This window comes from Watersipora subatra, chromosome 8 (genome assembly GCF_963576615.1).
Source record: "Watersipora subatra chromosome 8, tzWatSuba1.1, whole genome shotgun sequence".
NCBI classification, from domain to species: Eukaryota; Metazoa; Bryozoa; class Gymnolaemata; order Cheilostomatida; family Watersiporidae; genus Watersipora; species Watersipora subatra.
In genome coordinates this window covers 51,595,034-51,609,718 of record NC_088715.1, presented here as the reverse complement: position 1 = coordinate 51,609,718, position 14,685 = coordinate 51,595,034, and the positions used below count along the sequence as shown (strand labels likewise).

The 14,685-nt window shown below is 33.0% G+C and overlaps 2 protein-coding genes and 1 long non-coding RNA gene across 3 annotated transcripts; 2 read left to right on the top strand and 1 right to left on the bottom strand.

Annotated features, from left to right (window-relative positions):
* Positions 1-1,366: 1,366 nt before the first annotated feature.
* Positions 1,367-2,151, top strand: LOC137402686 (zinc finger BED domain-containing protein 5-like). Its single transcript, XM_068089192.1, has 2 exons — positions 1,367-1,634; positions 1,790-2,151. Exons 1-2 carry the CDS (start codon positions 1,367-1,369, stop codon positions 2,149-2,151), a joined length of 630 nt encoding a protein of 209 aa, XP_067945293.1.
* A 545-nt stretch (positions 2,152-2,696) lies between these two features.
* LOC137401795 (uncharacterized) lies at positions 2,697-8,403 on the top strand. The gene is made up of 3 exons (XR_010979396.1): positions 2,697-2,825; positions 3,005-3,146; positions 8,265-8,403. It is a non-coding gene; the product is annotated as an uncharacterized lncRNA (long non-coding RNA).
* On the bottom strand, positions 7,394-8,989 carry LOC137401794 (uncharacterized). The gene is made up of 4 exons (XM_068088279.1): positions 8,870-8,989; positions 8,688-8,764; positions 8,271-8,428; positions 7,394-8,030 (listed from the first exon to the last, which is right to left on the bottom strand). The coding sequence occupies exons 1-4, from the start codon at positions 8,943-8,945 to the stop codon at positions 7,928-7,930; spliced, it is 414 nt and encodes a 137-aa protein (XP_067944380.1). The 5' UTR covers positions 8,946-8,989; the 3' UTR covers positions 7,394-7,927.
* Between the last annotated feature and the right edge of the window lie 5,696 nt (positions 8,990-14,685).

The following is a 14,685-nucleotide window of genomic DNA, read 5'->3' as shown; positions in this document are numbered from 1 at the left end:
CTTGAAGGCCTACATAAAATAGGGTGATTCGTTGTATCAAGTCTAAACTATAAATCCTATATGTTGTAGTGAAGCTTGGAAATCAGTATGCTTAGTGTGGTTTTGGCTTACTGAGTTTCTAGCTGTATTATTGTCATTTGGTTATCATTATTTTACACAAATGGCCTCTGAAGTGGCTTCACAATAATCACTTAGCAAGTTTCTTATTAAAGCGATTTGTGTGCTGTGAGAGTTAAGAGAATATACTGAGTGATGTGAGAGTTAAGAGAATATACTGTGTGCTGTGAGAGTTAAGAGAATATACTGTGTGCTGTGAGAGTTAAGAGAATATACTGTGTGCTGTGAGAGTTAAGAGAATATACTGTGTGCTGTGAGAGTTAAGAGAATATACTGTGTGCTGTGAGAGTTAAGAGAATATACTGAGTGCTGTGAGAGTTAAGAGAATATACTGAGTGCTGTGAGAGTTAAGAGAATATACTGAGTGCTGTGAGAGTTAAGAGAATATACTGAGTGCTGTGAGAGTTAAGAGAATATACTGTGTGCTGTGAGAGTTAAGAGAATATACTGAGTGCTGTGAGAGTTAAGAGAGTATACTGTGTGCTGTGAGAGTTAAGAGAATATACTGTGTGCTGTGAGAGTTAAGAGAATATACTGAGTGCTGTGAGAGTTAAGAGAATACACTGAGTGCTGTGAGAGTTAAGAGAATATACTGAGCGCTTTAACAGATAGTTTAAGCTCAAGTTCAGAGAGTTCAGGTTTAAACTTGAAACATCCTGGCAATCAGATCACCTAAAAACATCAAACACAATCACAAATGATAATAAATACTGATACTTTCTGATGAAATCTACTAAAAAATTTTGTAAGTTTATCTTTAAGTTTTTGTCAATTTTCGGCAGCGTCCTAAGTTCACTTTTCAGGACCTTTTCATGACCTGTTACCAATTTTCTTGCTGTATGATTTCCATTGCTTTATTAATGTTTAAGATTAAAAACCAAGATTCATCTTTTGCCATAGGAATTGATTCATATTTTGTCTAGTGTAGTAAACAAACTCTTATTCACCTAGCGCAGGGGTTCCTAACCTGGGGTACAAGTACCCCTAGGGGTACATTTTAGAAATCTAGGGGGTACAAATACCGTACAATACAAGTTATAAGCTTAACAAATTTTTAGTGTGTTTGCCTCTAATTATTAATAACTTTGCTGAAACCACTGCTATAGAGCTATTATTGGTATCATTTAAAGCCAACTAGTTTTGCCATTCAGACAAACTTAGGCAAGCATCAGCCCTAAACACAAGGTTGATTCGTCAGTTATGTCATGATTGCGATCCAGACCATGAAAACCTCCTTTACTACACAGAAATGAGATGGCTTTCTAAAGGCAATGTCTTGAATCGATTTGTGGGACTAATTGATGAGATTGCAGTTTTCTTTGCTACACAGACTTCTGAGAAAGCTTCAAGATTCAGTGAGAAGTTAAGGACTTCAGAATGGAAATGGAAAGCTGCATATCTGAGAGATATCTTCTTAAGATTAAACACTGTCAACACATCCCTTCAAGGGAGCTCTACCACTATAATTGATTTTACAGACGAGTTTAGAGCATTTATCATCAAACTAGAGATGTGGAGTAAGTCAATGCTGGATCATTTGATATGTTTGATAGCTTGTCAGAAGTATTGCCTTCACATGATTCAATTTCATTCATGAAAGATCTGGTTGCAGACCACCTCTCTCAGCTGGCTTGCTAGTTTCAACAATATTTTCCTGACTTAAATGACACAGATTTGAAGTTGGCTAGAAACCCATTTAAGTTAAATGTAGCTGATATTGATAGTGACATGCAAGAAGAGTTGCTTGACCTTAATGACTCTGGTGCACATGATAGATTTGAAGATTGCGTTCTTAGCAAGTTCTGGTGCTCATTGATAACATCCTACCCAAAGCTTTCAGAGGTAGCTTTAAAAGTGTTGCTCATATTTCCTAGTAGTTATAAGAGTGAGCAAGAGTTTTCCTTACTTCTGTATATGAAAAGCAAATATCGCTCACGACTAAATGTTGATGACGACCTCAGAGTTTCATTAACTGTTACTGACCTGAACATCAAACAGATCACTGATGCAAAGCAGGCACAGCCTTCCCATTAGACTGGCCAAAACAAAGTGGGAAAGTAACAAAACACTGCGATGTATAAAAATTGTGCCGCATAGTTATCATTATTTTAATAAATAGAAATTTCATATCATACCACATTTCTTTACCTGTTTAAAGTAACACATTTCAATAATGCACACATGTCATATTAATGAAGTTAGACCAATTATACCCTTGATTGAACTGTGTTTTCCAAAGGGGTACATTATTTGCAATATGACTCCCAATGGGTACCTAGGCCAAAAAAGGTTGGGAACCTCTGACCTAGCGCCTACGGAATAGCCATGTGGTCACCATCGCATTAACGACAATATAATAGCTTAGTTAGTAATGCTTGTTTATATAACCTATGCTTGTAGATTGTACTGATGCTGCCTATGAATCATATTGACCACTTTAATCTTTTTTGTTTATCTTTAGCTAAGTTAGGGATATTCAAAGCTCTTGCAATGCAATGTTGCAATAAATTGTATTTTTGTTTATGTTATAGCCAACAGTATATATAAACTCTGCTGATTTGTACTATGCCTATTTATAACGAGCTACTCCGCTAGTTGGCAGCATGTAGTTTTTTAATATTTTCGCTTTATCAACAGTCATAGTTTGACATACAAGTAATCAAGTCTTTTTATTGCCTTCTACCTTACCTGGGTAGAAGGCCAAAGAGGTATGCAATTTATATTATTAGCAATCATTCATGTAATTGTTGTAGCATTTGCATATTATAGAACTTATATATTTTATTGATATTATATTGCTTGGAATTGTTGCAAATTGCCTACTGGTATAAGCTTCTATAAACACAAACCAAAGTATTTTATGTCATTATATTACGCTTTATTTTAGTTTTCACGGTTTGGGTTCCAAATAAACAATATGAACCTGAATCAGTTGGACTCAGTTCTTTAACCCCGTACAGACAGTACAGTGAGAACTCTAGTGAAGGTTGTCATCATAAATATTTCTGCAGAGTCACTTTTACTGTTTGGTGAGTTTGTAAAAGTTACTAATTCCTTATCAAATTTTGTCTCCTCTATCTCGTCTGCAGAAGTATGACCAAATCTTTTCTAACTCAGCTTGACCTAGATATCCAAACCTTTGCTTTATTTCCAAATCAAAAATAAATACGTTTATAAAACACTTCAACTTTGTGAGATCTTTTTGTCTTTGGTGTGAGAGAGTGGGACTGACTAACAATTCATTGCTAGTGAACCACAGTTGGCTTTAATGGTTAGCGTTAATTCAGTAAACTTGGTCAAAGCTCAATTATATATATATATATATATATATATATATTTCCAAAATAAGTTTTGGCAGTTCTTTGCCTAATAATTCCCATTAAAGATTTTAAGAATTTAATAATAAACTTGCTGTTGTAGCATTCTTTTTGTGACCTAGTCGCATTATACTCATGTCTAGTATTTCTCATTGTCTGGTAATATTTTGTGAATGAGGATTTACTACTCTCTGTTATCTGCTATGAAATTCCTAAGATTTATCCCCCATGACTTTCTATCACGGTTTTGCGCATCCTGGCAATTATTTTGCATGAAATAACTTTGTTTAAACTTTTATTTATTTTCAGTAACTATGTCTACTTATTCCAAGAGCGCTGCCGCGTTGTAACTATGCTAAAAGAACCATAATCCTCTAAAAGGCTTTAAATAATTAGCTTTGGCCATGGTTCATCTAATCGGCTATGCATAACCAAAGCTAGAGTCTGATTGCAACTAACTATGAATGAACCGTGCTCATTTTATTCGTTTACAAATGGACGCATCAATCATAAAGTAAATTTTGCTAAAATTAACTCTTTCTCTGCCATAGACGCATTTATGGGTTTTCTATGATCGAGTGACGTAGACACATTTTTGCGACTTTCCCAGCAATTGCGTAGTAACTTAATTTTATTATTCATCGACAACATAACCCACAGTCTTTAGGAATTTTATGATATCAACAGTGTTGTCTTAAGATCTCTATAAAATTAGCCTAAAACAAAGAAAGCAATTCTAAATTTTTGTTTGAGAATTTCCAACCTAAAAGCGAACATTTTTTGTGTATGTTTTGTTAAGTACTACACGAGTAAGAAAGCAAATAACTACTTATGTTGATGACATTATAGCCAATTCAGATTCAGATTTTCGTGATTATACAGATAATTAAAGTAGCAGCACTGACTCTGATAGTGGTGAAAGTAATAGTTTTGTAAGAGTAAGGAACATTGTGGAGGATTGTTTTAGTTTCGTAGCGATTGTAGCTTCACATAGCTTTATCATCACTTTAAGTATAGATACATTGAATTTTTTGCATAGCAATGCTGGCTAAAATTCTGGCAAAATAAAATATGTAACAAAAACATTCTAGATAAAGTTTGAAATTGAAAAAACATTGTGTACATGTCACAAAGCAATATCGGCAATTTTCGGTAAAATGACTGGCGCTAGGCCGATAGCTAAATTTGTACATGGATGTGAAAGAGTTAAACAGTTAAACTTGAACACTGTTTAGCAAGATGAACGTAATATCTTAACTCTATTCTTAACCTGCGGTGTGAGACATGAACTTGTGTTCATAATAAAATTAAACAGACAAGCTAAATCGAGCTAATAGAACCTGCTCCATCTTTTTAGAAATTACATGTAGGCCTATATTTTTCTATTGTTCTCTACCAAACCTTTCTAAATTTGCCGATTCTGTTTTTTTTTTGTTTAGTAGTCTAAATATTTTTCCTTCATACCTCTTCCCATCATTTACTAATATAGTTGTATTTAGATCAACTTAACTGCTGTGCCAGATATTTGTTGGGAAAAATAACACCTCAAATCCTCTTTTTTACAACAGGAGACTTAAAATAGACACCCGAACCTGCTGTGCCAAAGTTACCTTATTGCCTGCGTAGTTTTACGTATTTCTTGCAAACCATCTTATTAAGCAATGATTTTACTATTTATGCTGCATTAGAGATACTGAACAGTGCATAAGTAGGGCTGGAATTAAAAAAAGATTATTACGGAGAAATAGCTGTTTTATTTTTTTAACTGATTCTCATAGAAAACCCGTATTTTGTAGCATATTGGTTTATATCTCAAAAAAAAGAATTTATTTCAATTTGAATTTAGTTGATTTTTGCTGATAAATAAAATCTAAAAACTGTAAAAGAAAAACAAAATCTAAAAGATAAAAGCAACATGTCATCTCAACTTGGGCTAAGACGATATGTTGCTCAACTGTCGGCAGTTCAGTTGTTCCATTTTGACTAACCAGGGAGAAAGAGTAATGTGTAATCGACCCAATTGGTTGATAACCAACAGTTTTAATAAACCATTGATCCTATATTTTCTTACCGATGTATGTTAACTTTTTCTTCTTTGTTTTGTTTTTCTAAAGGTATCTGCATAGTCATAATCTCATGCTATATGACCACAAGTTTTGCAAACAAAATCAAAATTTTTTTCAGGCTCATTGCTTCATTTTAGCCATCATTAGCTTCTCCAAAGGTTCACCATGATTTTGATATGTCTTTTTTCATGCTGCAGGCTCCATTCACCACATCCATAACGTTCATACTTTGTTGCTTGCTGCAAACGCTATCATAGTCATTTTATGGTAAGCTGGCCTTTCTATCACAATCCGTTCTTTATTTCTTAAAAGCACGGAAATCGCCGATAAACTAGGAATTGCAGACTTTTGTCAAAACCTATGTGTTTCTGCGCACTGTTTTACTAGATTTTAGCAAAACAAATTCTCTTTTCTTGGCTTGCTAATTGGTGCAAGCTTTTTTTTACAGCCGATCCTCAATGTTTTATAACTGTAACCATTAAGCATTTCTTTTTGAAACTAAGAATCTCTTGCTTAAAAATTGTCAGCTCCAAATACTTTTATACTCTTCTTAATTGCTTTTTATCTGTTCTTTTTGTACAAGGTATTTGTAGCATGCGAAAGTTCTAGAAATGCAGATAATTGATATACATTTGATGTAAACTCGAACATAACACACAATTACTACAAAACTCTACTAAAGCAGCCACGTGTAACTCCTATATTATACACCCATGTACTATATTGACAGCACTATCGAATTCCAGTTATCAAAACTAAAATAAACCACTTTTCCAATCAGACTTTTTCATATAAATCTACAATTCATATGTTACAACTCATTGCAACTTGTATGACAAATATGCAATATTTGAAGATGTAAAACTTACCTTAGTCTTTTAGTAAAACTTAACATTAACACAAAAATATAACTTTGACTTTCATACAGGCAAAATATTTGAAATACTGTCTTTAAAATACCCTGGTTCCTACACACATATTTTCACATTTATGATGTAGTACTAAATACCCTTAATTTCCTTGGTAAAAACATACATCTATTTATCTATGCCTGACGTTATGACTACAGGATTGTGCAGTTTTTTTACAGTGAAAGCTGCTGTTGTCCAAAAGAATATAAGGGATAAAAGTCATCCATTAACATCATCCAGACGTTTTGTCTCTTTAAATCTAGTCTTATTTATATCATTTGTAATTTTGATATTAGAAATCATTTCAGTAAAAACTTACTTGATATTATGCCTACAAGAATGACCACCTTTTTTACAAAGAAAACATGTTGTAATTCCAAGGTGTATATCCAAGGCAATCCATATATTTGGTCAGCCTAGAATCAGTATTGTTTATAGTATTTGTAATTGATATCCAAGAGATTCAAACAGCTATATTGATGCCTAAAGCAATAAAATTTTTAGAAGCCATTTTACTAGTAGCTTGGTTAAGTGAATTGCTACAAATGTTCCTATGCAAGTGAATGTTTGAAATCAACCATTTTCAACGGATAACTGATAGATGATAGAGTTAGTTGACAAAAATTAATGGGTGGGAATTTAACAATTTTTATTGCGTAGGCAACTAGCAAGAAAAGTTAGGTGGACAGTAGACAGGTATAAAATGACCAAATGGTGTAAGTGAAAACAAATTATACATTGAGTGCAAATGAGTTGGAAAAAAGACCCGAAGAAGAGGAAATAGACTATATGAAAATTGGCTGAGAAAGATGTAAGAGAGAGGAATGGTTGGCAGAATTCATAAAAGAAATTAACATTTGACTTACAGTGGCTTTCTGATTCTTCCTACATTAATATTTATGTCAGAGAGAAATGCTAATCAGATAGCAGCTAGAGGAATGATTGAGTAAATTCTGAAAGCAATAACCTGTCCAACTGGGCGTAATTTTATCCAAATATATTTATTGATCCACTGCAGAAGTTGAGGCTTCATGATCTGCTGAAGCTTTAAAAAAGTACACCTTGACACGTAAATAAAAATATATTAGTGGCAAAGAGTAATACAGCCAGCAAGAAGGAATGCTGTCAAAACAACTTTGTTATAGGCCTATATTACGGTCACAAAATTTTCCAAAACTGGAAAATAAAATGTAGGAAAAACAATAAGTTTCTTAATAAATAGCTTAACAGTGTAATAATACAACATATATAATAACAATATGTGCAATGAATATAGTAAAATTATTATTTTAACTCAGCTTTCTTGTTTGCTAATCAAAAAATTTTGAAAAAAATAAATTATAATGCATAATAGTAAATGCAATAAATACACCAAGATAAATAATCTAATTCAGCCTTTATGTAAACTAGTTTAAATAACTTAGAAAATGATTAAATAGATACTCTTATTGGCGAGTTGATTGGCTGATAAAAATCAAATACTGTTGAACACTGGAAAATTGATGGAGGGTCTACATTAATTTCTTCTGGCTTCTTGTCTTTCTCTTCTTCTTTCTTGCCTTTCTCTTTGTCTTTCTTCTCGTTCTTGCTTCCTTCTTTCTCTTAATATTGGTCGACATCTATAACAATACAAAATGTTGTAAAGCTACATTCTTTTTTCACATCCCATTAATTCATGCGTAGCCTATGTACTTTTGTTAGTAAAACACCTATTTTTGGTATAATAATGTGGCAGATTATGTAAAGTAGAAGTTAATTTATAATAAGAAACTTTTATTTATATCATAAGAAAAACTGACCATCCTTCATCAGTTGGGTAAAACTACAATTCAGATAACCTTTGTATATTCCAGACTTACTCAGGATTATGCCAGTTGAGACACTGGTAGTCACTATCCTGAAGAACAGGCACATCAGCTGGATCTCCTTCTGGTACAGTGCAATGAGTTCCGCAGTACCAAATCATACAGAGTTCTCCTGCCTCTTGGTCACACTGACTTGGGTGTATGCAAAGTACCTACAATAAGAACAATTTCCAAAATTTGCATGTGTTAATTTCAAGTACGGTTTAGAAGTTTTTTCATATTTTTACATTAAATGAAATCATGATTTCACTCACAACTACAAGTTGAAACATATATCTCCTCATTTTTGTTTGTTACAAGCGGTTATCAATTATGTTAGCTGAGATCATAGATTTTCTGATTTGGTATCATACATTTTTTTAATAATATCACTGAGCTCATTCGAAATGCTATAGCTGTTGAGCTACTCACCTTAAATGGACACTCTCCACTTTCAATAAAGAATCTTTTTGACCTTGTCAAGGATGTCTCACTGTTCTTAGCTGGAGCTACAAGACAGGAAAAAAAGAGTATGTAATTTATAAAGAACTATAGTATCACAAAGTATGTTGTAACAGAAGATTGTTCAACACTGGAAAAATTAAGTTACACACCTGCTTCTGTAGTCGATGCTGCCAAAAAAAGCATAGCTGTTGCTAACAAGAATTCCATTGAGAGTTCTGTCTTCATAGTGTGCTGTTTGTGCTTTAGTAAAGGTACTATCGATACCCGTATACAACTGATGAATGAATAATGTAGTCAGGACTTTATATACAGTGTGAGCCCTAAGAGAACTATCCAATCAAAGCATCATATGTGTTGGCGTTCTGTTTAATGGCGCTGTTGATAGGCTGCTCAAGATTTCTGCTACGTTTGTCCTTTGAAATCATGGGATCAGCTAGCATTTTTTACCCAAATACCAACTGAGTTCAGCTCCTTCTCAAACTCGAGTTTTGCATTATTAAGTTTGACTGATTTTTGAACAACATCTTTTGTAAGCTATTCAAAGTATATCTTGCAGTTCCATAACATACTTTCAAATTGCATGAAAATCTAATTTACCATCGTCAAAGAACTTTGAAGAATTGACTGAAAAATGTATTTCATACTGTTTACAATAGTTGGAAAGCTTGGTGTATAGAACCACTTTTTCAAAGTACTTTGAAAAAATTTTACATAGCTATACTTGAGGCACCAAAATACTGTAACATAGCTGTACTTGATGCACCAAAATACTGTTACATAGCTGTACTTGAGGCACCAAAATACTGTAACATAGCTGTACTTGAGGCACCAAAATACTGTTACATAGCTATACTTGAGGCACCAAAATACTGTTACATAGCTGTACTTGAGGCACCAAAATACTGTTACATAGCTGTACTTGAGGCACCAACATACTGTTACATAGCTCTACTTGATGCACCAAAATACTGTTACATAGCTGTACTTGAGGCACCAAAATACTGTAACATAGCTGTATTTGAGGCACCAAAATACTGTTACATAGCTCTACTTGAGGCACCAAAATACTGTTACATAGCTGTACTTGAGGCACCAAAATGCTGTTACATAGCTGTACTTGAGGCACCAAAATACTGTTACATAGCTGTACTTGAGGCACCAAAATACTGTTACATAGCTGTACTTGAGGCACCAAAATACTGTTACATAGCTGCACTTGAGGCACCAAAATACTGTTACATAGCTGTACTTGAGGCACCAAAATACTGTTACATAGCTCTACTTGAGGCACCAAAATACTGTTACATAGCTGCACTTGAGGCACCAAAATACTGTTACATAGCTGTACTTGAGGCACCAAAATACTGTTACATAGCTGTACTTGAGGCACCAAAATACTGTTACATAGCTGTACTTGAGGCACCAAAATACTGTTACATAGCTCTACTTGAAGCACTAAAATACTGTTACATAGCTCTACTTGAAACACCAAAATACTGTTACATAGCTCTACTTGAGGCACCAAAATACTGTTACATAGCTGTACTTGAGGCACCAAAATACTGTAACATAGCTGTACTTGAGGCACCAAAATACTGTTACATAGCTGTACTTGAGGCACCAAAATACTGTTACATAGCTGTACTTGAGGCACCAAAATACTGTTACATAGCTGTACTTGAGGCACCAAAATACTGTTACATAGCTGTACTTGAGGCACCAAAATACTGTAACATAGCTGTACTTGAGGCACCAAAATACTGTTACATAGCTGTACTTGAGGCACCAAAATACTGTAACATAGCTATACTTGAGGCACCAAAATACTGTTACATAGCTGCACTTGAGGCACCAAAATACTGTTACAAAAATCTTAAAACTATTTTTACTTCAAATATTGACATTTTTACAAACTAGCCTTAGCTCCACACTTACTCATTAGCACCCAGAAAGCTAGGCCACCAAAATGTTAACTACTCTGACTATTGGTTTTTAACATACAAGTTACAGCACAAAAGTAGAAACAATTCACACAAGACTTTCAATATAGATGATTCGTGTAAAAGCTAAAATAAGATAGCTATAAGCACTGCTTGCCTATGAAGAGAACTTTAGATTTGTATGTGCTCAATTAATTCAAAGAATTTTACAATGGGAGCAAACGTGCATGTGTAGTTGGCATCAAATAGCTCTAAATGTCAAATTATTATTTGTTGACATGCCCACATATTACATAATAGCTTTAAATATCTTCATGTTTACGCTTGACTTTAAACTTGACCAATTATTTGCACGAGTAGCTGTAATCTATCGGCCCATAATTATTGCTGCTTTTAATAAAGACTATTATTTATGAAATAAATATATTAATAATATAATATGATACAATATTGTAATAAATAATATATATATTATATATAATAAAATTATATATAATATATATATATTATAATACTTATATATTAATTATATATAATTATTAATTAAGATAATTATATAACTAATTATATACTAATAATTATAATTAAATTATTTATATATTATATAATTATATTATATAATTATACATATACAATTATATATATTAATATATATAATATATTATTATTACATAGGCCCCTATATTTCATAATTAATGATCTTTATTAAAAGCAGCAATAATTATGGCCGAATAAATTACAGCTACTCGTGCAAATAATTGGTACGTTATTTGCTCAAACAAGCTTTGAAGTCAACCTTAAACATGAAGATTTTTAAAGAACTCTACACTCATATGTTTAACCTTAGTAAAATCTCATAATATGTAATGAAGCAATCAAGCCTGCTCCCAATAAACAATTTCTAAATCTACTCGTACTCTTTTTGAAAGTAGGAATCTCTTGCTTAAAGGTTGTCAGCTCCAAAGACTTTTATAGGCTACTACTCCTGCTTAATTGCTTTTTATCTGTTTTTATTTGTACGAGGTATTTGTAGCATGCAAAATTTCTAAAAATGCAGATAATTGATATACATATAACGTAAACTCGAACATAACACACAATTACTACAAAACTCTACTAAAGCAGCCAAGTGTAACTCCTATATTATACACCCATGTACTATATCGACAGCATTATTGAATTCTAATTATCAAAACAAAAATAAACCACTTTTCCTGTTATACTTTTTCATATAAATCTACAATTCATATGTTACAACTCATTGCAACTTGTATGACAAATATGCAATACTTGAAGGTGTAAAATTTACCTTTGTCTTTTAGTAAAACTTAACCTTAACACAAAATATTACTTTGACTTTCGTACAGGCTATATATTGTCTTAAAGTGTCTTTCACTAACTGTTTCACCCTGGTTCTTACAAGCTTATTCTCACATACTGTACATGATGTAGTAATAAATACCCTTAGTTCCCTTGGTAAAAACCATACATCTATTTAGCTATACTTGATGTTATGACTGCAGAATTGTGCAGTTTTTACAGTGATAGCATGCTGTAGTTAGTGTAGTACAACAGTGTACAAGGTAAGGCTATCCAGGCATTCCACTTCTTTGGATCAGTCTTGTTCATATCATTTGTAAATTTTAATGAATAGATTCAAAACGCATCAAAAACATTATTAGAAGTCATTTCACCTGAAAGTTTAGCCAAGTTAATTACTACAAATGTTCTTATACAAGTGAGGGTTTGAGATAAATCATTTTCAACAGATATTTGATAGCGCTAATTGATTAAAAATTTAGGATGGGAATTATAGTATTTTCATTGAGTAGGCAACTAACAAGAAAAAAGTACGTCGAGAGAAGACAACCATGAAATGACCAAACTATCTACATGTAAGTAAAAACATCTCCTACATAGAATACATGTGAGAGAAAGAAGAGAACGGAGGAAGAGGATATAGGCTAGCCTATATACAAATTGGGAGAAGAAGAAGCAAGAGAGAAGACTGGTTGACAGAATTCATAAAAGAAATTAAAATGTAACTTGTAGTTTTTTTCTGTTGCTTTCTAGATAAATGTTTATGTCAGAGAGAAATGCTAATCATATAACAGATAGAGCACTGATTGAGTAAAATCTGAAAACGAAAACCTGTCCAACCGGGAGTAATTTTAACAAAATATATTTCTTGATCATCTGCAGAAGTTGGAAACTTCATGATCTGCTGGAGCTTTAAAAAATTACATCTCGACACATAAATAAAACATATTAGTGGCAAAGATTAATAAAACCAGCAGGTATGAATGATTTCAAAACAACTCTGCTATATATTACGGACAAATAATTTTCAAAAACTGAAAAATAAAATGTAGTAAAACAATAAGTTAATTAAAAAATAGCTATTAATAATGGTAAAAAATGTCAAATACATTGTGTTTAAATTAACAGTATAATATATGCAATGCAACCTTTACAAAGTGTTCCATATTCTATTGCAAAAACCTACATTCACACAATAGCAAGTTCTCCGTATACACAAAATTTGCTTCGATTAACCTCGTCTTTTCTGCGCCCTTCTAGTAAAGAAAAGTAAAACTGGTGAAGGCCTAATCAGTTTCTCCCTCAATACTCTTCAGGCCTACCATTTTTTACTAAAGCGTTCTCATTTACCTCACTAACACACATTTTATGTGTCTTCTGATAATAATATCTCTAAAGCTTGCCAAATTCAAGAGACAATGATTTTTAGCAGAAAGAAGAACAAATGGATTGAGTGATTTCTGTTTCTTTCAAAAAGGCTCAGTTTTTATGTGTAGAGTATTGTCATTTAATTAGATAAACTTTTTTAGTTGAAAAATACTTAGAGCAAATTAAATAGTGATCAAATAGCTTGTCACGGGTCAACAAACGTATTGTGTCAGTTAGAAAACGTGATGGATAGAAGGCACATTCTAATAACAAGGTTTTACAGGAGGAAAAAATTGGATACATGCTATGAGCAAAGACAGCATTACAAATAGCCAGATTATACTGTTGTATAGAAGTGTTAGCAAAAGCCCATATCATAATAGAAAAACGCCTAACCACTGGGGAAATATGCAATATTACAATGAACAGAAAACACCTAGTACATCAGAAGATCATCAAAAAAGACAGTCATCATGTACCCGTCTACAAGCCAATTATAACCCTCCAGCGGAAGTAACCCATGAGGAGAGAAACATTATTGATGGGACATAAAGCCAATAAAAAGAATTTATACCTTTATCAGATATGATCAAAACAATTGGGGTTAGTCATCATTTCTAATCGGTAAACTCTCATGACGTACTTACGACAAGTTCAGTCAATTGCAAACTCTCTACAGCATATAGAATTGAACCTGAGTGCCAAAACATCTTTTCACAGGCTAACAGAGACATCTCTAAAACAGAACAGTTCCAATGAAATTCTCTCTTTTCTCCTGCCTGCTGAGGCACTTTCCTCTGCCTGAGGTGCCTCCCTCTCTCCTTCCTCTACCTGTGGAGCCTCTATATTTTTCCTACTATGGAGCCTCCTTCTCCATCATCAGCTGAACCTATTCTACATCACTATCTCAGCTGCCGAGCCTCTATATCTAAGAACTGCCATGACTTTAGTTTGACTGTCGATACTCCAGCCATACAAGACTGGGCATTCGACTGAGACATGGACGACCGTTCAAGTAAGGATGTAACCTTTATTGGCTATTTTATCCTTTTGTCATTAATATTATTGTTTAGAATTTTGTTAGTTGTGTATTTTAATTGTTTGACTTATAGAATAAAAAATTACTTTCTACTAGTAAATATTAGTATTGCTTACAATCCGTTAACATCTTCTCTAGTACCTGAAGCAGTAATAATCAAATGAAATCACACAAGCTAAGCTAAAGTGCACAAACTAAACATTTTCAAAATAGAATAAGATCGCAATGCAAATTCAGTGCTGATATTGTGTGTAGATTTAGATTTGATATGCATAACAGAATTTTCCATATTTACTTA

Excerpts from the sequence above, each read along its gene's own strand:
- LOC137402686 (XM_068089192.1), top strand. The coding sequence starts at position 1,367 with ATGAGATGGCTTTCTAAAGGCAATGTCTTGAATCGATTTGTGGGACTA. Across the intron at positions 1,635-1,789 it reads CATCAAACTAGAGATGTGGA|ATTTGAAGTTGGCTAGAAAC; the intron begins GTAAGTCAATGC and ends TAAATGACACAG.
- LOC137401794 (XM_068088279.1), bottom strand. The coding sequence starts at position 8,945 with ATGAAGACAGAACTCTCAATGGAATTCTTGTTAGCAACAGCTATGCTT. Across the intron at positions 8,765-8,869 it reads AGCATCGACTACAGAAGCAG|CTCCAGCTAAGAACAGTGAG; the intron begins GTGTGTAACTTA and ends CCTGTCTTGTAG. Across the intron at positions 8,429-8,687 it reads GTGGAGAGTGTCCATTTAAG|GTACTTTGCATACACCCAAG; the intron begins GTGAGTAGCTCA and ends TTCTTATTGTAG.